The 25,750-nt window shown below is 40.1% G+C and overlaps 1 protein-coding gene across 1 annotated transcript in view; it reads left to right on the top strand.

Moving 5' to 3' along the window:
- The window catches only part of AP1AR (adaptor related protein complex 1 associated regulatory protein), a 35,547-nt gene extending 15,380 nt beyond the window's left edge, over positions 1 to 20,167 (top strand). The window contains exons 3-10 of the mRNA XM_075286838.1: positions 1,846 to 1,872; positions 2,372 to 2,397; positions 4,956 to 5,052; positions 7,546 to 7,644; positions 10,481 to 10,536; positions 11,514 to 11,584; positions 13,567 to 13,695; positions 16,341 to 20,167. Coding sequence (XP_075142939.1) covers positions 1,846 to 1,872; positions 2,372 to 2,397; positions 4,956 to 5,052; positions 7,546 to 7,644; positions 10,481 to 10,536; positions 11,514 to 11,584; positions 13,567 to 13,695; positions 16,341 to 16,582 — 747 coding nt within the window. The 3' untranslated portion in view covers positions 16,583 to 20,167. The remainder of the gene's footprint in view (positions 1 to 1,845; positions 1,873 to 2,371; positions 2,398 to 4,955; positions 5,053 to 7,545; positions 7,645 to 10,480; positions 10,537 to 11,513; positions 11,585 to 13,566; positions 13,696 to 16,340) is intronic.
- Positions 20,168 to 25,750: the final 5,583 nt, after the last annotated feature.

Here is a 25,750-nt window from a genome sequence, read left to right as displayed (position 1 = left end):
GGTTCGACCACTGGTCCAACTGAGAATAGGATGGTCCCAAATTTGAATGTTGCTGTATGTTGTAAATGCACACTACCACTTTCTTCATTAAAATGGAGATAGCCAAAGTTTATTCCACACAGTATGTGCACCACCCCTACAGAGAAGCAAAGTGATCGGTGCATATGCTTCACTGCCGCTCCATCAGACTCTATGGGACTTCCAGATTGGAGATGTTTTAGTAGTCTCATAGAAAGGCATAGGAGTCGCACCACCGCTTTGTTCAGATGGAGCATTGCAGTCCACCATACTTATGATTGCAGGAGGCTTTTTTTTTTTAATAAGACACTTATTGTCTACCTTGTGGATAGGGGATAAGTGTTGTTGATGAGAAACCCCTTTAGGCTGAGATGCAGTGTTTTGGCCGTGGTGGAAATACAGCAGCAAAAAATGCTGCGTATTACAGTGCCTGCTAAGTGAATGAGATTCTGACTAATCCCATCCACACATTGCAGAAAAAAATCTGCTGCAGAAATACTGCGATTTCAAAAAACCATTGCATTTTTGTAAATCACAGCATGTCAATTTTACTTTCGGAAATGCTGCTAGTTTCCATATACCGTATTTTTCGGACTATAAGACGCACTTTTTTTCCCCAAAATTTTGGGGGAAAAGAAGGGTGCGTCTTATAGTCTGAATGTGCCTGGCCTGGCACCCGCCGTAATAGAGAGGCGGATGCCGGGGAGGGATAGACGCCGGGGCCTGAGACATCGCTACGATCCTCTGCCCTGCCTGAAGCCAGCAGTGGGAGGAGTGATGCTATTCCGCTCCTCCGTCCCCCCGCCGCTGGCTTCAGGCAGGGCAGAGGATCGTAGCGATGTCTCAGGCCCCGGCGTCTATCCCTCCCCGGCATCCACCTCTCTAGTACAGCGGATGCCGGGTCTGCAGTCTGTCAGCGGCCTCTTCTCCCCCGGGGCCGGTCCCCACCGGCCCCGTACCTGTGAGGTTGCAGGCCGGCTCCTGCGCGGCGATATCGCAGGAGCCGACCTGTCTGGGTGACAGCCGGGAGCCTAATGAGGCTCCCAGGCCTGTCACTGCTATATTAGTATTGCGGCTGGTCTCTATGACCAGCCGTAATACTAATAGACAGAATGTCCCATAGACGGCAATACAGTTGTATTGCCGTCTATGGGACTTGCAATCAAGTGACCGCAGGTTCAAGTGCCCGGGGGGGAATAAAATAGTAAAAAAAAAAAAAAAAAAAACAACTTTTAAAATATGAAAAATAAAAGTTCTAAATCACCTCCTGTCCCTAGAATATATATATAAAAGTAGAAAATCATATGTCATAAACCACCGGGTTTTTTTTCAATACAAGGTGATCTAAGCAATAGATATTCCCCAAAATGGTATAACTAAAAAGTACTTCTGGCCCCGCAAAAAAACCCACTCTATGCATCCCCGTACAGCTGCAGGGTCACCTGTAAATGTGGCCTTGCAGCTGTTGCAAAACTACAACTCCCATTATATTAAATATTTTACCATTTTTTGCTTCAAATTTTTTTTCCCTATTTTCCTCCTCTAAAACCTAGGTGCATCTTATAGTCCAGTGCGTCTTATAGTCCGAAAAATACGGTAGGTATAATAGGGACAGAAAGTTTGCAGGGGAAAACTCTGCATGCTTTCTGTGAAAAGTGCTGCATAAAAAATACACTATATGTTTCTGCCATGGTCTTTCCTGCAGCACTTTTTGGGTACCATTCGCTACATGGGGCCTTGGCCTCAAGCTTCATGCTGCAAATTAAATCGTTATTTTTTAATTGTGTCTGACTTTGTTTTAAACATTTTGTTTTTTTCTTCTAACAGTTTGAGAACCTTGTAGAAAGTGATGAGGTAAGAATGAGCACTTATTTATTTAGTTTATCCACAGCAAGCAGGAAACCAACTACACTCACTGACACAAAATACACCAAAAAGGAGTTGTTGAAATTGAATGAAACTTTATATGTGGGAATGTAAGGATGATATACGATGATATATTTATATACTGTATATGTTATGTGCGAATGGTTAGCATTCTGACCCTATTGACTCCTAATTCACTATACTTATGGGATGTGTTAGCATTAATTTCACTGTTCCATACGTAGTTTTGGACACTTGCTAGTATTTGAAGCTTTGAAACTATAAAGTTTTTATTGTAGTTTATGTGAATGTTTCAGGGACACTTTCTTTCTTGTTTTTTTTAGTTTTCCTATCATGCAAAAAGTGGGCAGGTGTTTGAGTTAAAAAGAAATGTAGCAAAATACTCATGTTAAATGTGAATATTGTTGTAATGTGGAACTTTCTAACAATGTAAGCAATGCATTGTGTATGTGTTTTGTTTTGCCAGGGAGAAAGTCCAGGAAGCACCCAGAGGTACAGTGTCATTTATTCTTTATTTAAGGCTACATTCACATCTTGTCCGGAGTCTGTTTGGAGACTCCATAGCAGTGACCATCGAAAATCGATGGACAAAAAATTGCTGCAAGTCTGACTTTTTTGTCTGAAGGTTTCAGTTTAAAAGAATAGACACCCAATGGATCACATTATAGTCAATTGTGACCACTGTTTTAGTAGTCCAATGGACACACAAATGCAGATGTTAACTTATCATTAGTAAAAATAATGTCCACAAAAAAAAAATTGCATCAGAATTCTCTTACATATTGTGTCTGACTTATGGCAGCTGCCATTATCTATTACCAGAATCCTCATAGTGAGGTAGTGTAGGAATCCTGCCAGTGCTTGTATGAAGCTGATGGCATTAGAAGAGCAGGTAGAGAGGTTTTAATTCCTCTCAGCAGCTTTTGTGAGTGTTTCTTCCTTTTCCCTGTAGTCATAGAGTACTAAACCACCATTGGATAAGCTTTATCTACATAAAACGCTGTAATAGCGTAAAAATATTTTACATTACAAACTGATTTGAAAGGACTTCATGGAGGAGCTAAATATGTAACTGCTATTTAAGTCGTCCACCTCTCCGTTCTTCTGGTCCAGTGGTACAACCGAGCACACCCACATCATCATCCTCTCTCTGCATTGCTGCCCCCTTCTTCCTCCTGGTTGACGCCTTCTCCTGTCTTAGCTTCTTCATCTCGTTGGCTCAAACGAAATCTTGCACATGCGTGAGATTTCATTAGCATTGACGAGAGAAGTGATGACTCAGGTTAAAGAAGAGGAGGAGAAGGCGGCAATGCAGGGAGAGGATGATGGCGCGGGTGCGCTCTGAGAACAGGGGGAAAGCCCTCTGCACTCCACGAAGAGTAATTTATATAACAATTAAAGAGCTTTTTCTTGAAAACGCCAGCAAGTTTCAAGAAACAAAAGGATTTCCTACAATAGCCTTTCTAAAGGCTACATGAATATAGGCTTAGTTGAAAATCGAAAATATGAATGATAGACTCTCTAAGTTCGTATTATTTTAGGCTGTGTTCACACTGCTCTCTGGAGACTCCATTGGCAATTTCGTAGGATTTATTTATTTTGGCTGTTATGTCAGCAGACTCCCCAATGAACTTGAAAATACTCATTCTGTGATTTTGTAGGAATATTTTACATAGTTGACTGAACTATGTGATACGCGCGTATCACATTGAAAGCAATAAGGAAAAAAGCTGCCCATTCATTTCTATGGGGAGTGCACATATGCCGGCACCCATAGAAAGCAATGGGATCTGTTTTAACGCCGCTGATTCAGAACGTATTACACGTTCAGAATCAGCGAGCATATACTCCATGTGAAGGGGCCCTAAATATACCCCAAAAATACAATGATAAATCAGTGCAGTGTTTGCTTTGAAAATCTTCACACTTATTCCACAAAATAGCAGTAAAATATTAGTATGAGCATTGCAATTGGACAACAATCTAATAAACTACATTATCCATGACCATGTTACTGTAAAGAATTCTAGGTATTTAGTCATCTAAATTTCAGTTGGTTATGTAACCATTGGGACAGATTTAATAAAACTGGATAACGCTAGGTTCACACTAGTGATCTCAGCACTCTGTCCCCATTCCACTTAAAGGGGTATTCCCATTACGCGTGTTCACTAACCTGCAGGCTCTTGTGCTCTCTGCACTTCCTGCTTTTCTCGGCACATAGGTGGGCGAGGTTTCACTTGCACGGGATTGGTTGTAAATGAATTACCACAGTGTGAAGCTGATGTAGCAGAGCTGGATTTGAGTCAATTTGCATTACATACAGAGGTTATGGACTCCCTATCTCAGCCCTTATCAGCCAAATTCAATTAAACCGACTGATAAGAGCTCAGAAGTCCACTCAACTGAGAAGTCCACCCTATCTGAGAAGCTCCACTACTTAAAAGAGACAAACCGCTCAGAGCTGCTCCCAGCCCCTCCCCCCCCCCCCCCTGAGAGCGGGCAGCTACATCACTTGACAAATGAGCAGATAATCCCAAGGGCCATAGAAACGGAGTGTAAACAATGAAGTAAATAAATTAAGATGGCAGCCAAACAAAGCAGTTTTGATAAAGCAATGCATTTAGGAAAAGTCTTAAATCCACATAAACTAGCAGTATAGATAGGATCCTTGTAATGGGACAACCCCTTTAAAGTAGAGAGAAAAATCCTCCAAGTAGGATTTTTCTGTCTGCTGATTTCAGGCGGATACTGGGCAGATACCCAGAGAACCCCATTATAGTCTATGGGGTCTGGGGGTTTCTGCAGGTAACCTCTTTTTAAGCAGATAAGGTTTCTGTTTTTTGGATCTCCAAGTGGACCTGGAAAAAAAAAATCAGAACTGTCTTAGGTGTCCATAGTTCCCATTCACAGTACAGATTTCAGTTTATACTACTGAAAAATGAAAGCTGCAATGTGATTGGTTACTACGGGTAATAAGACAGTTTATAATAAATCTGCTCCATTTACTTCAAATTAAAAAAAAAAAAAAAAATTTACTTTTTTCATAGACCCTTAAGTGAGGAAGAAATATTGGACTTAAAGGAAAGGCACTACAACTCCATCACTGAGCGACAGAAAACAGAGGATATCAAGATACAGAGTGAGGTATTGATCATCTCTACACCACTTCCGGCAGGACCAGCAATTTTTATGTGTTTTTTTTTTTTTTTTTTTTTCCTTGTTTTTAGCTCAACTTGTTAATTTTTTTTTTTTTTTTTTTTTTAAAAAGCCCATAACCTGTTGTTGTTCTGCAAAAGTTCTTAAACCTTTAAAAAAAAAGGGTGGAGAGGAGAGAAAAAGTCAAAAGTGAAATTGCTGGTTTTTTTTAAACCTAATATTGCTGAAAAAATGAAAATGTAATGAGCCCTGAAATGTGTCTTTAACATCTAAACCAGGAACACTATTAAGGAGTAAATGCATAGTTATAGTTAACTGTATAATAAAATCATGTGACAAGTGTGGTGTCTACCTGCAAAGAATATACTGTATACATGCGACTGTGACATAAATGGTATTTACCGTATATACTTGAGTATAAGCCAAATTTTTCAGCACAGTTTTTGTGCTGAAAAAGCCCCCCTCGGCTTATACTCGAGTCAAGCAAAAAAAAAAAAAAAAAAAAAAGCAGGGACACTTAAGACAGCAACAATACATCACACAAAAACAAGGATGGGGGAACAATTTCAAAGTTCTCATGCCAGCAAACCATGTAGATGAATTGTATTCTTAAGTGTCCGTGATTTTTTTTTATTTTGGATACAAATAAAAATGTAAGATTTTATAGATACGGTCGCTGTTCCAATTTTTCATGTAGGTCCCACATCTAGATATTTATTATTGGCCTTTTTTTCTTTTTGAAATAGTCTGGTAGTGTCACACCATTCACTTCAAGCCAAGAAGAAATGCAGCTTTCTTTGCTGCTGCCCTTACCATAGATGCCACAGTAGCACAACTCCTGATGACTTGTCTCAGACCTTCTGCTTCTTGAAGTAGCAAAGTAGTAACAGTGAATTCCTCAGTCTTTACTGCAACCTCCATTGAAGTAGTTGTACTTTGATTTGAACAGAACACAGGGGATAAATGTCTAGTAACTTGGACTCTTACTGATTTCAAGACCTGGGTAATGCTGTCTGTTAATCTCTATAGAAAGAGAGAGGATAGCTCATTGCTTGGCTATCTCTCCCAGTGCCATAGAAGTGAATGGGGCAAAAACCTGGCACCTCCCATTCTAGTGATCTGTCATGGTTCCATTGGATTGACCTATAGTGATGAGATTCCACTTGTCCTGTGGTTAGGAGATGCATTTAATTTCTGGTACAGCCCCTTTAAAGCAAAACTAGCAATAAAGAAATGCTGTGACTGTGCATGTCATAAAATTATTTGACAATCTTAATTTTGGTTTCAAAATACTCATTGCAATGCATTGACCCAGTACAAAAATACATTTCTGGCTTTGTGTTGGCTTATGCACATGTCCATTGGTCACACTGTTGTGCAGTGACAACATGAATGATGTATATGGGGTCATAGCCGCTGTATGCCTCTTTTTTTTTTTTTGTATCTCCCATTTCTTTTGAAGCAACTCGAGATATACACACATTGAAACAATTGTACATACTGTATCACCCCAGGTTAATAGTGTGCAGTGCATGTACATGTGAAGCAAGTAATAGTCCCTAAGCTGACCATACCTTTTTGAGACATTGGTACTTCGAGTGCTAAACCTATCCTACAGTCATATAGTCTTTTATACTGAAGATCAGTGGGGGATCCAGTTATTTGGGCTTCCACATTAAGAATTGATGATAAATCCAAGCGATAAGCCGCCTTTCATTGATGTAAACATCACTTTAACACCTGCGTATATGGGTAGTCTAATAATATATAGCTAAATAATGCTTGCTATATTTTAATAGGCAAGGCTTCAACAGTTATAGGATATGTTCACACACAGCAGATTTGTTGCAAAACTGGCAGTGATCTGAACAGGATTGTTTTTACAGTATGTGCATTTGTACGTATAATACAGTCACGCATGGAGATGTCACTTCTTGGCACAGTCAATGTGGAGAACACAGTGGTAGCCACAACATGTCTTCAACCAATTCAGTGGGGCTAGTCTTTGTGAGGTTTTGTAAAACCATGGATTCCACTGTACATAGCAGTATTTTCAGATGAGTATTATATATTTTGTGAACATACCACATGCTGATTTATAAAACTGTTGCTAGGGAAAATACAAGGTTGTCCATAACAACCAAAGAGCCTAATTGATGAAATTTCTTCTACTTTTCTATTGCATCAATTTTGATAAATCTGCAAAGTAAAAAAAAACCAAACCAACCAAGATTGGAAATATAACACATTGATACTGGGTTTTACCTTTGCTCTGTATAGAGGATAAAGAAAAGTGAAGCTTTGCGTAAAATATTCTTGCTTGATGTTGTTGCATGTTTTATTGGGTGGATGTGGTTTTAGGTATAATCATTTACATTTTTGTTTGCATGTCTTTATTTTTCTATCCGTTTTATTATATTAGTGAAGGCAGATAGACAGGTTCTGATTTTTGTTAACCCTTATTATTTTGTTCATATGCAGTTAGCCTTACAGGAGGAGAAGTTAAGACTAGAAGAAGAGTCTTTTTATGCTGCACAGCGTGAAGCTGCCAGGGCAGCCAAGCAGAAAAAGATTTTGGAGGTGAGGGGATGGAAACCCCAATATTACAGCTATTATTTTCTATTACCACAAAATATTTGATTTGCTTAGCAGCTTGGTACTGAAAATAGTAACTTGCTATAACCCAACACAACTGCAGAGCTGACATGTATTGGTTACTTCCAGAGTTGTGATTTGAAAGTGTATATGGTATCCTTGACTATGCCTGTCTGCAGACACCATGAAATTGCAGGTTTCTCATTTCACCACTATTTTATAATATATATCTTTGTATTAGCAGCATATCATCTGCTTTCTTAATTCTTCTCCCTCCAAGCATCTTTTCATCTTTTACCTCACACCTCCAAATGCTCCTGCTGGTTCATTGTCTTTATTCTGCAGTTCAGTAGAGTGCAGTAAATAAGAGCCCCTTAGCAAAGCGAATAGGGGATGTGTCTGTATGTACAATGCTGACTGACTCAAGCATCAGCCTGCAAGACTGTGACCTGGATGATGTAATAGAAGATCTGAACAGTAGAAGTAGTCTACTTCTCAGCCTTCTGACTAAGGTCAAGAACAGTATCTGTTCTTATTAAAGGGATCCTATCATTCAAACATATTTTTTTCTCACTAACATGTTGGAATAGCCTTAAGAAAGGCTTTTCCTCTCCTACCTTTCGATGTCTTCTCCGCGCCACCATTCGCTTGAAATCCTGGTTTTTGTCGGTATGCAAATGAGTTCTCTCGCAGCACTGGGGGCAGGCCCCAGCGCTCAAACAGCGCTGGGCGTCCCCAATGCTGTGAGAGAACTCTCCAGCGACGCCTCCATCTTCTTCAGGAACGTCCTCTTCACGCGTCTTCTTCCAGCACAGGCTGTCAAACTTGTAGGCCTCGGGCAGAGCCGACTGCGCATGCCTGTGGCCACAAGAAAAATGGCCGCTTACACAGTTTGACAGCCTATGCCGGAAGAAGACTCGTGAAGAGGACGTTCCTGAAGAAGATAGAGGCGTTACTGGAGAGTTCTCTCGCAGCATTGGGGACGCCCCCAGTGATGCGAGAGAACTCATTGCATACTGACAAAAAACGGGATTTATACCAAATGGCGGCTCGGAGAAGATATCGAAAGATAGGAGAAGAATAGCCTTTCTTAAGGCTATTCCGACGTGTTAGTGAGAGAAAAAATGTGTTTGAATGATAGGATCCCTTTAAGGGTCAGGACTGGAACGTTGTGTAGGCAGAGAACCACACAGATGTAGGTCATAAGTTTCTGTTGTATGTGGTGTCTTGAGATTTTCTCAAAGGAAAAGAGTTAAAAATGATTGTTAAACTTGGCTGGATCTATTCTACACAGTTGCTCTACAGAGTATATATGTAAATGCAGTACAGCTGAATCTCAAGGAGTGGCTTCTCTGGTTGCAGTTATTCACGTTCCCTTGGCTTCACCATCTGGCCCAGACCTCCAACCTTTTTCCAACCATGTCTAACTAGTCTTAGTTTCACATATATCTATGGATCCTTGCTTTTTTAGCACCATTCTCCAGTTATGTCATCCTACTATGCGTTTAACAGTACTTCAAGTATTGTCCATGTTTCAGCCCCATTTGTTGCTGTATTTAACTAGAGTTATCCTCAGATGTAATAGTGACCCACAACATAATGCCCCTTCTGTGCCACACACAGTAATAGTGGCACTCTATGCCTAACACAGTAGTGGTGTTCTGTCACTAGCATCCTTTAGCCTCTCCACATAGTAACAGTGCTCACTTTGTGTGTGCGCAAGGCAGAACAATCGCACACTGTGGATACATTCCTTTTTCTTCCAACTGCTACCAGAAAACTTGGTTTGTTGGCAAGAATGGACACTTTGTTTCAGGAGTTAGTTTCTCTCACAATAGTGACATTGCACATTAGGCTAAGCTCACATCTGTGTCGGAGTCTCCAACAGATCAGCGGGAAGCTCCAAAAATTGGTGGAGAGAAAAGTCGTGCACAGAGGACTTCAGATTTTTTTTATCATTTCAAAACTGCCGGTTTCAGTTTTGAAATGTCAGACCCCATTTTAGTCAAAGGGGTCTGCTGGTGTCCCCATGTAAGCGCTAAAACCGCGGTCTGGCTTTTCGTTGTTCGGGTCCGCCCGAGAAACCAGCGCAGATGTGAACCTAACCTTAACTAGAACAGTTTGTACATATGGCAGACAAAGAGCCAATGCTAAAAAAGGCCCAAGGAAACTGGTTTAACTGCCTCCTTGTGTGCACCTTCAGGGACACTTGACTCTGCCACTCACTGGATTCCCAAACTCGTACTGCCACTTCTGTCCAATTAGGATACTGCACAATGAATATTGACAACTTATAGACCATTTATTCACCATTTACAAGTGTCAATTGATTTGTTCCATTACAGAGAAGAAATGGTCACAGTCTTTCATTCAGTCCATGAAAGTAAAAAAAAAAAAAAAACCTACCTGTTACTGGCTGTTTAACAGACATTAATTTAACCTAGTTGTAAGTTTAGGGCTACATTCATACCTATGTTTACCATGTGCACTTTCAAATGTGCAAACTGAGAGGTAGAACTAATGTTCCTGAATCACTGGCGAGGGGCGATACCTAGTAGGTTAACTGGCGGGCTTACTTCAAGGTCTTTTACAGGTTAGAGCCCAGCGGTTTGCCACAATAATAAATTTTGGTTTATTGGTGGCTAATGGATGTGGTTGTTTGAGCATCTCATGAAATAAATTATGTTACAGAGGATATGAGATCATAGATGATCATAACAAGCCAATAAGCAAATAATAAAGCATTATGTAGAACATGGTAAACGCTTCTTTTAGAAGACTGAGGTCACAGCATTTGTTATTATATCATTCTCTCTTTTAGCAACACCGATTGCAGTGGATGAAGCAGAGAGCTCAGGCTGCTAAAAATGGAGAAAGGTAATCTTATAATTGTCATTATTCCCTGGGATATGTATCCAGATCACATATCACAAACTGGTGGCCTTGGTACTATATACAGATTGCTATGTAGTCGCTGATTATATGATCTCATCTGTATATTGTGTATAGTGATTATATATAGTGTATAGTGATTATATGATCTCATCTGTATAGTGTGTGTATAGTGCATATAGCTCCATGGGTGTGTTGTGGTGGTCTATGCTATCCTGAGTATGCTACTAAATGTATATCTGTTGTACAGATGTAGCAGAGTTAACCTGAACTTTTGCAATTGATTAAACTGCAAAAGACAACAAAAATCCTGATATAAAGGTTTGTCTGAGTAACCATGTCTGTAAACTTATTGTAATGTTTTTTTCATTTAACAATGCTTGAGGCAATCAGTGCCTTTAAGGGAGTCTGTCAGCAGGAAAATCAGTAGAGCTGCTTTTGCTGTTTCCAAACATGTATTTCTTATTGTGCATTGCAGCTCCATTTTCATGAAAATCAGGGTTTTATTGTCATGCAAATTAACTGAAAAGGGCTTCAGGGGCATTTCTTCTACTGCCCTAAATCATCACCCCCTATCTACCACTCAGCTCCTCACCCGTTAGGGTTAGTTATCTGAATACGATCATGAATTTAGGAACTTTCTGTGCTTTGGGACATTTCAGAACTCTGCTATCATTCCCTTATTGTGGACAGGATATCATGTAGGGACACTACATGTATGAGAAGATAACCTGGCCACAATAAGGAAATCATGGCTAGGTTTCTGATATGTCCAAGACCATAGAAAGTTCCTGAATTCAACAGACTGTCATCACTATGATGGTTGTAGGAAATATTTAAAACTCTGCAGTATTTATACTTGGGGAAAAAATGGTGTACAAATATGGTTATGTTTGTGCAAAAACTCTTAAGTATACACATACAGTCATATACTTACTGTATTTTGTGGTCATATATTTCAGCTCGGTAGCAGAAGATTTTGAATCCTATTTGCGAAATGTGAGATCACAGTATGAAGCTGTTAGAAGTAGCAGTAAGTATCAGTATGACATAAATATATAAGGTGATAACATTCTTACGTTTTTATTTTCCTTATCATTTTCCCATTTTGTCGTTGGCTGGACCCCAAGGCGAATATTTGACATGGGGCCACCCCATTCCCTCCCCGCAAAAACCACTCTCCTGCACACACTGTTACGTGCCATAGTGGCCCCTGCACACAGTATTATTCCCCATAGTGGTCCTTCACACAGTATTATGTCCCATGTCAGCTTTCCAGCAGTACATAGAACTACCTGTGCCCAAATCAGTGAAAGGTCCTGTTTAAGAAAGGCTATTCATCTCCTACCTTGCTCAGTCGCCTCCGGCCTGCCGTTCCATAGAAATACCGGTTTTTACAGGTATGCAAATGAGTTCTCTCGCAGCAATGGGGGCGTCCATTGCCATTTGAGCGCTGGGGCCTGCCCCCATTGCTGCAAGAGAACTCATTTGCATACCAGTAAAAAACGGTATTTCTACGGAACGGCGGGCCGGAGGCGAGTGAGCAAGGTAGGAGCCTTTCTTAAGGCTATTCCGACGTGGTAATTAGAAAAAATGTTGGTTTAGTGGTAGAATCCCTTTAAAGACCGTTCGCATGTAGCAAGCCATAATTTGAATGGTATTATGGTTAAGTTAACTGTTACTTTGTATTTACTGTACATATATATTCTTTATATATGTATATACAGTATAGCATAGTTAAAGGGGTTTCCTGGGGATTCATTGTTACATACATACATACATACATACATACATACATACTTTTCAGGTACTGTATATGTTGAAAATTGGGTTTAACCTGGCATACTACTTTTTGTGTTCAGTGGTATTGCGTGTATGGGGCTGATGGAGTCTGCCAGCCCATATACACATAATACATCATGAGACTGGAGGAGAGGAGTGGCAGTTGTGGTTTTTGATCACATGACCTGGTGTCGGAACCAGCTCAGAATCCTGGTGTTCAATGCATTACTTGGACAGTGATATCAAATCATAATACAGGGACCACCCATATCAAATATAACCTATAGAAATTCCCTCAGTATCAACATAAAAATAGAAAGTGATCAAGTCAAATATACAAAAATAATTACATAACTTTATTAATACACCGAATATACAGACATTGCCCTATTTTTATTTTAATGGGCGTTTTAAAATAACCGCTAATAATGACACTCCTTTATCACATCATAGTCAAGATAATACAAAAATAAAGAGACAAGCAGACAATTGTATAATACAACAGACCATGAACCCCAAACCCAAAATAACTACCCACCAAGTAGCACAAAAACTGCCCTCACACTGTCCAACAACCCGACAAGTGATTTATTGTAAGCTTGGTTAATAAGGTCATTATGGTAACATTTTTGCAGCCCCTAGTTAACTATTTACTAAGTATGTTACATTACTTGCCACCATTGATCCTGATTTATGGCTTGTACTGTTGTCCCAAGTGGTTTATACAATTCAGCAGGCATTAGGGCTGAAATATCCCAGTAGTCCTTGCTGGCCCATTGCCTGTACAGAATACTCTCTGGTGATCTGGTCTATAAATTCTCATCCTTAAACCATATACTTTACAGTCCCAAGTAGCTGCCCCAATATATTTTTTTCAAGCTTAGCTTAGATAATAGAGGTGCCTGCATAAAAAAAGCAAACAATAGAATTGTGAATGCGGATCTGCACTATTATACAGGCAGTATATTAACTGAAAATGGATCTAGTACTTTATAAGACAAGACCCCTAACCTTACTTTGTTGGGCCATTGTCACTCGCAGCAGATGACCATTGCACAAAATATCTACACATTAGAAATCTGTGTAGTATCAAAAGTTATGTGAACGTCACTCTTCCTATTCTTCAAGGAAATAAGACCATTTTAGTACTCATATGCAGTATTTCAGTGAAAGCTGTCATTCCATGCTCTCTTAGGAAGCCTGTTTGTGTAATGTGTGGTTCCTCTCCATTAGGATTATCATCAGATGCAAATCTTTTAACTCCTAACACTGAGAGTAGCTGTGATCTTACAACCAGAACAAAGTCTACAAGTGGGAATGATGACAACACATCCCTTGACCTTGAGTGGGAGGATGAAGAAGGTAAGTGATTGTCCAGTAAGACCTTGGTTGTATGGCCATCTCAACAGATTTCATTTTCCATATGGCCAACTTCATGTGTTGATTTTTCACTGACCGCTAGAGAAACATCAACACTGATTTCATCTATATGTGACTTAGTTCTCATTTCCATGTGTAGGTGCCCATTTGGGGCATGTGGGCGTCATAAATAGGACAGCAGCTTGTGGCCCAGCAACATAAGGTTGCAATGTAATTGTGAAAAAGGTCCTCACTACTATCTGACTTTTAGACAGTCATGCATTTCATAAATGAAGAGCAAGCAACAGAGAGCATGTGCATACGTGGCTGACCATATACCTAGAAAGATTTATCAAATATACCAAATATAGTTTAGCAAAGTGTGTTCAAAATCTTTATTGGATGTTCAGAAATTCACATTAAAACCATGTAAAAAGCACCAATGTACAATATATCAACAAATGGACCCTGCCATAATAAGCAGGTCCCATACCACTCCTATTTATTTATAGAAAACCTAGTAATGGCAGTGTAGTGTGCAAACCAATGCAATAAAGTGCTTGAAAGATATCTTCAAACTACTAACACTAGTTTATCATTGCTACGATCCCATAATAAGATCAGTGGATCTGAAGGGGGACATGTAATGTGTGTATCGCCATGTCCTGTGGCCTCCTCAAGGTAACTGTAGTAGTCCCATCTAAGTAACCAATTGCCTTTGAATCTAATGTTTAATTTGGAATTGAGATATAGAATATGCGATTAATATTAACTGCAGTCATGTTGCCAAAAGTCACTGAGACCTAGCAGTATGCACATGCGCCTACAGTAAAAAGAAACCTTATATACGCTAAAGCGAAAATTATAATGTAGTAATATTGCAATAATATTGGTTCTGCATATTCTTAGTGTCACAGATCAGATGAACTGCAATAATAAACAGACAAACTGATTACTATACGTTAGTGTCTATAAAACACCAGTCCCAATTATCTACTGCATTTCTCCACTAGGGGGAGCCCCACATGTACTAAATACAGAGCTCAGGTATGGCCTGTAAATTCCACAAATTTGATAATCTCTGAGAGCCAAGCTGGTATATCTTTATATAGTTCCATAAGACAGCAGTTCTGTCATGTGCATGAGCTCTAACCTAGTCCAAAATAGTTCCTAGGGATATTTGATCTATTAGTATCCATGGTAAAACGGGTACTGCTACTTTCTTTCATTACAGAAACTGTGTGACAAGTAATATCTAAAGGACTTATAACAAATCAGAATACAGTAGTACTTATTATTATTATTTTTTGACGCATAAAACACGGGTTAAGTTATAATAGACCGAATTACAGCTGAAAATAGGCATAGTACATAAAAAAAAAAAAAAATCATGTGACATGACGAGAGGCTGTGGGGAGAACTACAGTAAAACATAACGGTTATAACAGCGGGGAGCATAAAGTTAAATGGAAAAAGAAACCGTAACCATTCCCCCTCCTGAGTACTTGAATTAGAAACAAAAAGCTGCAGCTATATCCTTTACATATATGACTTTTGAGGAATAGGCACAAGTGATATTTCTCCATGTTTTATTTTTGTTGTTCTTCTAGTGATCCTGTCAGGTCATCATACACATCAATCTGGTTTCCAAGCTCGTCAGTTATGGACGTTCTTATATAGGCCCTGTCAGGTCATTGCCCATGTCAGTCTTTTATTTCCCTACCTATAAATATTTGAACAGGGCCAGTACTGTATTGCCTTGGTTTGCCCACCATCGTGCCATTCACTAGGATCTCCACAAAATGTTAGGAGTGGTATGGGGCCTGCTTCTATTCATGGTTTTAGTATGTATGTTGACCATTGTTTTGAACAATATACAATAGATAACGCAACTTGTTCATATTCTTGTGTCCCTGTATTGATGTATTAGTATTTGTGCTATTATTTTTCACTCTCATAGCTGATGCCATTGACATGGGTTATCTGCCTTGGACAATCCCTATTGGTTAGATTATTAATCTAATTGTACAGCGTTCCCCTGGTACACGGGGTTAAGTTGCCAGGTATATATTTCCAACATCATTTATGCCAGTTTCTGGTGTAAATGATGATACATCTTGCCTGCCATTGCCATACCGCATTTTCAGGAAAGAGGCAAAGGCAGCACAAAAGTAAAAATGCTGGAGCCACATGGTGGCTCAGTGGTTAGCACTGCAGCCTTGCAGTGCTGGAGTCTTGTTGTTCAAATCCCGCCAAGGGCAAAAAAACATCTGCAAGGAGTTTGTATGTTCTCCCTTTGTTTGCATGGATTTCCATCTCATACTCCAAAAGACGTACTGATAGGGAAAAATGTACATTGTGAGCTCTATATGGGGCTCACAATCTGCATTTTTAAAAAAAAAAGTAAAAATGCTTTCTTTTCTTTACGCATTTTTCGGGCAGACCCCATTATAATCTGAGTTTCACAGATAACCGCTTTCTAAGCAGATTGCGTTTCTGTTTTTTGGGTTCCCAAGTGGACCTGAAGAACGGAAATCCAAGCGCATATGTGAACCTAGAGTAAGTTGTTCTAAACTAGATGACTCCTTTAAATAAAACAGTTTTATATCTACCCTGTAAATAATATATGAACTATTTCATTTACTTAGGAATAAACAGAATGGTTCCAATGCGAGAGCGTTCAAAAACTGAAGAGGACATTCTCCGAGCAGCTTTAAAATCCAGTGGCAAGAAGCCTGGAAGCCACACCGCCTCTGCCTCCGATGACTCGAATGGGCTTGAATGGGAAAATGATTTTGTGAGTGCAGAGATGGATGATAATGGTAACTCTGAATACGCAGGGTTTGTAAACCCTGTGACTGAACTTTCTGCTGGCCAGCAGGACAGGTAGAAAAGACCGAGCACCGCGGAATGTTGTACTAAAAAGAAAGCTTTTTCCTCTCCCACGTGAATGTACAGATTTTTCAAAGCCTTTTTTATTCAACAAAGTGCAATTTTCATTTGTCTTCTGTAGACATTTCTTAATGATAGGCAGTAGAAGGGTAAGTAGTTTGGCTGTTCCACTCTTGTCCAAGTCCACTGTTAAATAATCTGCACTATTTGAGAACTTAATTTGCACTTTGTCTCCTAGAGCCGCCAACTTTCCAGGTTGCTTTAAATTGATATGGGTTTTGTTGGCAGCACTCTATACTGTAGTTGTGGTTGCTTTTGTGATAAACCTCAAATGTGTCGCTGAGCAACAGTTGTATAATAATAAGTGACTGGATTATAGGAGTTACTGTGGCTCACCCTGTGTCTTGCACATTCCACTGTACAACACTTATTTCTAGCAGGATGCAAATCCTTTAGTCATAGGAGAGCACAGCCAGCATTCTTGGCTCTGGAAGGACACTTCATACTGCATGGTGCGATTTCACAATGGACACTTATGGCACATCAATAAAATTCCAAAGACCATTGCTTACATTATCTTTACACCAGTTATTGGGGCAAATAATATCTTAGATTATGTATTAGGAAATGGACGTCCCAGTTAGGTTTCTGCAGGGGACGCAACAAAGTATATGACAGTAATCCATTTTTATGGGAGTGGCTGTAAGGTGGCTTACTGTTCAGTAAGTTCACAAACGTGTCTAGTTTTCTAGTGTTTTTACATCTTACACTAGGTTCACACCTGCATTGGGGATTCCACAAAATGGAAACCCAATCCACTTAAAAAGCGGTTACCCACAGGCCCCATTAACTATAATGGGGTCCACCAGGTTTCCGAATGAAAAGTCCCATTCCGTATTTGGGAATCAGAATGGAGGCCAAAATCCCCAAACGTCAAAAGCAGATGTGAACCTAGCCTAACTCACTTTAGGTATTTTCTGCAGTAATGATGACAAACTATTTTTATTTAAAAATATGAACAGAAACCAGGGCACACGTAAACATGAAGTGAGATATGGAAACTTCTTCCTCCAATTCCAGGAATAATTGCCAATCTGACCAGTTGCCACTTGGTCGTGGTCTGATAAAACCATAACCCGAACCAGCTTAGACTTTATGATTACAATATTTGCTTGTGATTTGTGAGCATAAATAAATCCCTTGGCCAGTGAGCGGCCTGCTTGTGCGCTTTTCACCAGACAGTAAAAGCATAGATTGTTATTGCTAATATCCGAGGGACAGTGCGTTTGTTGGACAACTGGAATCCGAGGAAGGGGCTGCAGTTTTTCTTTTCTATTCCAGACACTGGTAGAGAACAACAATGATTTTATTATAATTGTATAGTTGGAGAGCAAGGACACTTGTTTTATCTTGTTTGCTTTATCCAGTTGTCTTCTCTGTACAGTATTTGGATGAATGTATCACTCTTACTTTTTATGGTATAACATTTCAGAACAGAAATATAATTTATGACCTGTAACTAGGGCTGGACAATTAATCTAATTAATTAGATTAATTCACCCTTTAAAGATCTGCTGATTCTCTAATCAATTCTTTTAAAATGTCTAATCCTCTTCTTCTGGTGCTTAGAGTGGAATTGCTTATAGCTCTGTTGATTTGTTTCTCGCCAGTGGCATGGAACTGGTTAATAGAAGCTATAATCAGCCAAAAGTGCCTTCCTAACATTTTCTGTAATATAAGGGATGTTGGGTCTTTGAATATGGCACCCGCAAAGAAGCAGAGCTACTGCCATAACTACCGCGTTTCTGCTGTGATCAGAGTTTTCAGAGAGGGAACATTAAGTGCTTTTTATGGCTGGCAATACCCCTCTGTGCCCCCTTCCCCCTCATCTTTTGCTGCCAGTCCAGCTGCCATGTTCTAGTCTGGATAGTATGGCAGCGGGAGCCTTCTGAAAGCTCCCAACTATTTATGCATATATTTGGCAGGCCTCAGTAGTTAGACAAGAATTGATAGACTGCAGCACAGTCTGTGACACAACCTTTTGATTGCAAGTTCAAACCCCCTGAAGGACGAAGGACGCCTCCCCTCCGCCCCACCCAGAAAAAAATATAAAATAAAAAATGAATAAAAGCGTTTAAAAGTATTAAAAATGTTTATCCTAGAATGAAACAAACATTGTAGCAAAATCAAGATAGCCGAATCCTTATACTTTCACCATTTTTGTTCCTAAAATAAATAAAACAGTCATTCCCCAAAATGATATAAATTTAAACTACATCTTAAGTAGCCAAAAAAAACCCCAAGGAGGTGTTCACAGTAGAAAATTGATGCTGAAATCTGCCTCCCATTCATTTCAGTGGGAAGCAGTAATTGATGTTCGGCTAGCAGAAAAACTAAGGGCTAATTCAGACGTGGGGCACCCGCGCGGGTTTTGACACAGAGAGAGAAGCGGCGAGCCGCGTCTCTCTCTGGTCAAAACCCGCCTGCCATGAACATCGCGGTCGCGGCTTTCCCCTCCTATGTCGGCTCAAATGAATGAGCCGACACAGGAGGGCGCACGGCTTCCGCCTGAAGAAAGGACATGTTGCTTCTTTTCTCCGCTAGCAGCAGCCCTCCGCTAGTGGAAAAAAGAAGCCTGGTGGTCTGCATAGACCACCATTGTAAAGGGGCGGCTTTTGAAGCGAAATCTGCTGTCAAAATCCACCCCTTTGTTCACGTGTGAACGAGCCCTAAGCGTCCTGCTCGTTCTATAGGCAGATTCTATCTGAGAATTCCCATTGAAATGAATGGGAGGCAGAAAATACAAGTTTTGGAATTTGGCTTTACTTAATAAAGACAAAATACAGTGGCACGCTTCTCCAAACTCTGCTTCAAATTCAGCGTCAAAATCCTCATCGGTTTTTGGCAAGCAGGAAAAAAATCTGCTGAAAATTCCTGAATCAGAAAGTTTCTTCTTTTCAAATTCCTGTGTGTGAACTCTGTTTTGACAGCACAGGATGCTGCTAGAAGCCCAAATGGAGGCTGATGGTGGAGCCCCGGAGCAGTAGTGCCAACATAGCCTTAGCCTTTAATGTTTGAAAGATAAAGTATAGTCTTGAACAGACTTGCTTAAAGGGACCTTGTCAGGTGGCTTTTCAACCATATCCTGGTTTGATCATGTGTGTGATCCATTAATAACCTTTCCATTATCTTTCTGTTGCAGCAAAGTGACATTAGAAATGTTTGAAAGTATTAAAAGTGTTAAGGAAATGACCTTAAGTAGTCGCAGTGGGCGGGGAGCTGCTTCAGTCTAGTCCGCTGTCCCCTTGGCTTAGTTGACAGGAGTGAAGGCGCTGTTAGGGAGATGTCATTCACACCCAAGAGGGTGCTATAAGCGGGGGGCTTTGGTTACTTCCTTTTGTGAAAACCTTATTTTTGAGATTGGTAAAAAGTCAAGTGTCTTATTGAACTCCTTGGAGAAGCTTGTATATTATGCTATAATTTAAAAGAAAATGGCGGGATACTTTATATGTATTCATTACTACTTAATGCAGATTTTTGCTGCGTCATAATGAAGAAGTGCACATAAATTTGTAATATAGGCATGCTGGTGAATAAATCTTTTCTAAAATCAGGTTTACGTGTTTTTCTTTTGCACATGCTTTTCTATATGTTCCCCAGTGATAATGCTGAGATGTCAGCACTGTTCTGTGTTGTGTGTCCCGGTGGTTTGGGAGAACAAAAACAAGCTGGAATGATAGCAAGAGGTGTGCAGACGTGATCCTCTGCAAGGACAGATCATCTGATTGGAAAAATGGGAACTAGTCATGTATTCTATTCGATAAGTGAAGCAGGATTTCATCCTAAACCTAGGCCGAACAGTGTTGACAAAAACCATGAAAGGGCATTTCCACAACACTGGATTACGAGCCAGATGTTCAGCTACAAGGTTCTATTGACCTCATGCCTCCACATTGAAAGGCTATTATACTGTACAGCAAAATAGCAATGAAGCCTAGAATGGAGGTCTATGCTTAGTATCACTGAGAAGTCCTGTTTTGTTTTGTTTTTCCTCGCAATGATAGCCAGAGATTGATATGGAGGTCATAAAGGCAATACCATGAAGAAGGAAACATCACACCAGTCCTACTCTTCGATTTATATGGTGACATAATGTATGGTACCCTCTAGTCTTTATTTCAGCTAAACTAATAGCTCAGCGTTACATTGGCCATGGAACCAATGGTTTGGCTAAAAAATGTCCCAGGAACTGTTTAACAGGACAGCACAAGCATGTTGTTAATGCTACTATGAGCAGCCTGTGTGACCTGCAGGGTGTCTGGACTTTTTGCTGTTGCAATTTCAGCTATAGGGGAGTGTATAATGACCATAAATAGTGTTACTCATACACATAACCACTTAGCTTAAAAATTCACCTGATATATTAGATACATGGTTAACAAGCACCAGCCAACAGACTATATTGCTCATCAGAGGTCATAAACCTAGTTTTAGTTTAAGAATTGTCTCCATCTATGTACACTGTTAGTAGAACTTTCTGATCCAGCCATGGCAGGTATTACTGCTAGGTAATTTTCTGTGCACAGTATACTTGTTTAGGAAAAAATAAATAAAAAATTCTGGCAAAACTCATCCTTGCAAGCAATACCCAATTATCTACCAAGGCGTTCCCTACTTTTATGTGTAGACTACTCACTATCCTGTAGGTCATACTCTTGGCCTTTTAAAGGTATGTTCACACGGCGACAAACGAAGAGGAATTCCTATTAATTTTCTGCCACCAGCATTTTCGCCACAGTCTAGGCATGACGGGGTGCTGATCTAATGTATTGGCATTCCGTTGCTGCATCCCCAAATGAATGGGCCTAATCAGCAGGGAGTCTTGCGCCAGAATCTGCAGCAAGATCAAGCAGGACGCTTCTTTTCTCCGAGTCCTGCTGCGATCTCTGCCTCCCATTGAAAACAATTTCTCAGTGTGAACACAGCTTAAGTTTTTACCCTTTGCTTTTTTTCCTGAGCTATGTATCCCATGATACCTCAGCATAGCAGCAGATGGATGGCTATAGTCTGTACCAGCTCCGCCTGCTGGAAGAACAATGTTGATTTTCTACTTTTATATCTTCGGGCACATACAAAACCAATTTTCTTTTGACCATTTTAACATTTTTTCTTCACCACTGTTCTATTTGTTTGTAAAATAAAATGTTTTACCATATTTTTCGGACTATAAGACGCACTTTTTTTCCCCCCAAATTTGGGGGGAAAAGAAGGGTGCGTCTTATAGTCCGAATGTGGCCGCAATACAGACCCGGCATCCGCTGTAATAGGAAGGCGGATGCCGGGGAGGGTTAAACGCCGGCACATATGCCGGGGCCTGAGACATCACTATGCTCGTGCCCTGCATGAAGCCAGCAGTAGCAGGAGCGATGCTGTTATTCCGCTCCTCCGTCCCTCCCCGCAATAGCAGCATCACTCCTGCCGCTGCTGGCTTCATGCAGGGCACAAGCATAGCGATGTCTCAGGCCCCGGCATATGTGCCGGCATTTAACCCTCCCTGGCATCCGCCTTCCTATTACAGCGGATGCTGGGTCTGTATTGCGGACCCTTCCCCCACCCCCAAAAAGTAAAAAAGTCCCCACCAGCCCCATACCTGTAAAGTTGTAGGCCGGCTCCTGCGTGGCGATATCGCAGGAGCCGACCTGTTCGGGTGACAGCCGGGAGCCTAATGAAGGCTCCCAGGCCTGTCATTGCTATATTACCATTGCGGCTGGGTCTATGACCAGCTGTAATAGTAATATACAGAATGTCCCATGGACGGCAATACACTTGTATTGCCGTCTATGGGACTTGCAATCAAATGACTGCAGGTTGAAGCCCCCTAGGAACTAATAAATAGTAAAAAAAAAAAAAAAAAAAAAAAAAAAAAAAAAGCTTTAAAAATATATAATAAAAAAAATGAAATAAATGAGTTCTAAATCACCTCCTTTCCCTAGAATACAATGTGGCCTTGCAGCTGTTGCAAAACTACAACTCTCGTATATTAAATATTTTTTTTACCATTTTTTGCTTCAAATTTTTTTTTCCCTATTTTCCTCCTCTAAAACCTAGGTGCGTCTTATAGTCCGAAAAATACGGTAAATATTTTCCTTTTTTTTTTTTGTGATTTTTAAATGTTGTGGCTGAGAAACTTTATTTAACTTAAGGGGTTGTCCAGCTTCAGACAATTGTTGAGACAAATAATATTGTTTGTATAATAAGTTCTAGAATCTTCCGGTATACTTTCTGTACAAAGTCTTCACAGGTTTTCTAGATCTCCGCTTGTGGTCATCCAAACTTTGGTTGAGGGGAGTGCACATAGCCATTATTGCATAGATCTGGAAGAACTGGTTTTCCTTTTCCTGTAATTGGTGTCATTGCTTGGCTTTAATTTCCTTCCAGCAAAGAAAATGTTTGTATTTTCATGTCAGATACATACGAGATCAAATTACTTGTTAACCAGAATGAAGGGACAATTTTTAAGTCACTTAACCCTTCTGGTATAACATTAACACGGTCATCGACTTGAGCATGTCCGTAATGAAGCCATCAGAGCAGTGACAAAGTGGTTTGTTTTGTACATGTCGGAGGTTTGCTGAAGTCTCAGAGCCTTAGCAATGACTAAGGCTGTGTTCACACAGGGTTTTTTGGTCCAGAAACTGAGGCGGAAGCATCCTCAGTTTCCGGACCAAAAAACAGATCGCTGTGACTGGATGCCGGTGCAGTGCACCAGCATCCAGTTGCGCACTGTGCTCCGGATTAGGCCCAATGAATGGGCCTAGTCGAGAGGAGGGTGTGTCTTCAGGACGATTCGCTTTGTGAATCGGCCTGAAGAATGAGCATGTCGCATATTTTTTCTGGGACTAAGAACAAACGGCTCCCAGTAAAAAAGAACTGGTCTCAAAACCCTGACCCATTGTGAACTCAGCCTTATGTCTCAGACCCTTTCCAGACTGGTGGTTTTCAATTACATTGTTGCACCTCTTTGGAAAATGCTGAATTCTGAGTGCCAGACAGGTTCTATTTGTGATTTTTATTAATTTGTCATCATACTAGGGTATGATCTGAAATAAGTGTGACAAACCTGGAGGAGGTTTTTTTCTCCACAGCGCTGTAAATGTGAAATGTAATTAAAAGCTGCACAAAACATTCATTCAAAACTCATTTACTGAAAAATTACAATGTAACAGTCCAATGGTTCTCTATACATTCACATTTTCAGTGTTTTTCTGCTATGAAGATTGTTTATACTGAAACATTGAAATATACCATCATTTTGAAAATTAATAAAATACTGTTATAAAATAAATTCAATATAATACAAATAGTTATAGATATTGAAATAGAGAATTTGAATATCATTATGTCAATTAAATGTTAGTTTAACATACTAATATTTGCAGTCATTGGTCAAACAAAACTGCTGTGTGTAGCACCTGTCTCCTTTTCCTTGCCTGTGTGATTGACAGCCTGTCTACCAATCAGGTCTGGGGGAGGTCATTGACTTCCTATATACAGGTCATCAGCCCACACAGGTTGGTTGGCAATTTTGATTCTGTCCTGTGACTTTGTCCTCGCCATCATAGCAAGGGGCTTGTTGAAAAAGTCATGCATGATGTTTAAGAGGGCTACCCCTAGAGGACAGCAAACAGAGGCACTGTTTTTCTATTTACATCTTGGCAAACAGATTTGCATATTTTTCCCATAATCCCCCAGTAGAACGAAAATGACTAATAAGTCTCCATACGCTGGGAACTGGTTTGGCTAATCCTCACGTCATAGCAATAGGCGTGTTTAAAAAGTCATGCATGATGTTTAAGGCGGCTACCCCTAGAGGGCAGCAAACAGAGGCACTGTTTTCCTGTTTATATCTTGAAAAACAGATTTGCATATTTTTCTAATGGTGACGCTCATCAAACTCTTCTCTGGTGCTACCAGGCCTGCAAAGTTCTTCACTGACTTCACCGCACAAGCTCTGGAGGTACAGCGCATGTGCAGTGAAGCCAAGGTATATTCCTCTGGCTTCAGTTAAGAACATGCGCTGGCATAGGGCGCACAGCCAATAGGCAAGTATAAGGCCGATGAGAGGGGAAGATCACAGTAATGATCATTCCTCCCCAATTCACTTTGCCTGTGTAATAGGCCAATGCAGATAAGTGCCAATTGATCTGTTTAACGCTCCCTGTGCTTATTCCGTCTGCATCTGGGTACTTTTGCATATACAGATATCTGAACAAATATGATCTAATCAAACAAAGAAAAACTGGTATGTGTAAATGGCCAATTAATCTAAAAGATTTACCGTACATCGCATCTACCAGAAAGTTTATCTTGTGTGTAAAAATGTTTCAGCAATTCACAATGACTGCAGTGCATAAACAGCATCTGAAAGATTATCTGACAGCCAACTCCATTCTAAACAATAGAAAGGCATTGTCTTAGGAAGACCCTAACAGATTAGGAAGATGAAAATTGGTTCTAAAAAAAAGAAATACTACATGGTAGAATAATTCCTTATAATTTACAGAAAACATAAACTCTTACAAGTTACATAAATTAAATTTTGAGTGTTGCATAACGCCTTCACAACTGAACATATAGGCTAAGGCCTTATGTAGAGCTGCATCAAAAAAGAGTGGTAGAAACACAGCGCTTTTTCTTCTGCAGACTGTCTCCCCCCATTACTCCTATACAGAAAAAGTCAGCATTTCCATAGGTATTATTGACTTTTCCGCTGTGGAATTGTTTCTGCAATGTATGGATAGGATTAGCCAGAGGCCAATCCAATTTGCAGGTGAAAACAAACCACTTTTTTTTTTTCTGCACTCATATCATAGCTGATAGATGTGGGGGCTGCAATAAATCATGGGCCACAGCAGTGACCCTAATGGTGCTGGACACTGCAGCCAATCACTGTAGTAGTGACTTGTCATGTTGGTGAGTTAATGCTGGTGACCAGTATACAGAGACCAGCAGGGTTTAGGAAGTAAGAGTCACTAATATAAGCATCATTTTATACCATTATAAGTATTTTTGTTTCTTGGTTTGTTTTTTTTTTAACATTAAGGGTCCGTTCACATGGAGTAAACGCGCGTGTATTTTGGCAAAATACACATGTAAAAATAAGACT

This window comes from Leptodactylus fuscus, chromosome 1 (assembly GCF_031893055.1).
Source record: "Leptodactylus fuscus isolate aLepFus1 chromosome 1, aLepFus1.hap2, whole genome shotgun sequence".
Taxonomy (NCBI): Eukaryota; Metazoa; Chordata; class Amphibia; order Anura; family Leptodactylidae; genus Leptodactylus; species Leptodactylus fuscus.
This window is presented reverse-complemented; position numbering and strand designations above follow the sequence as displayed.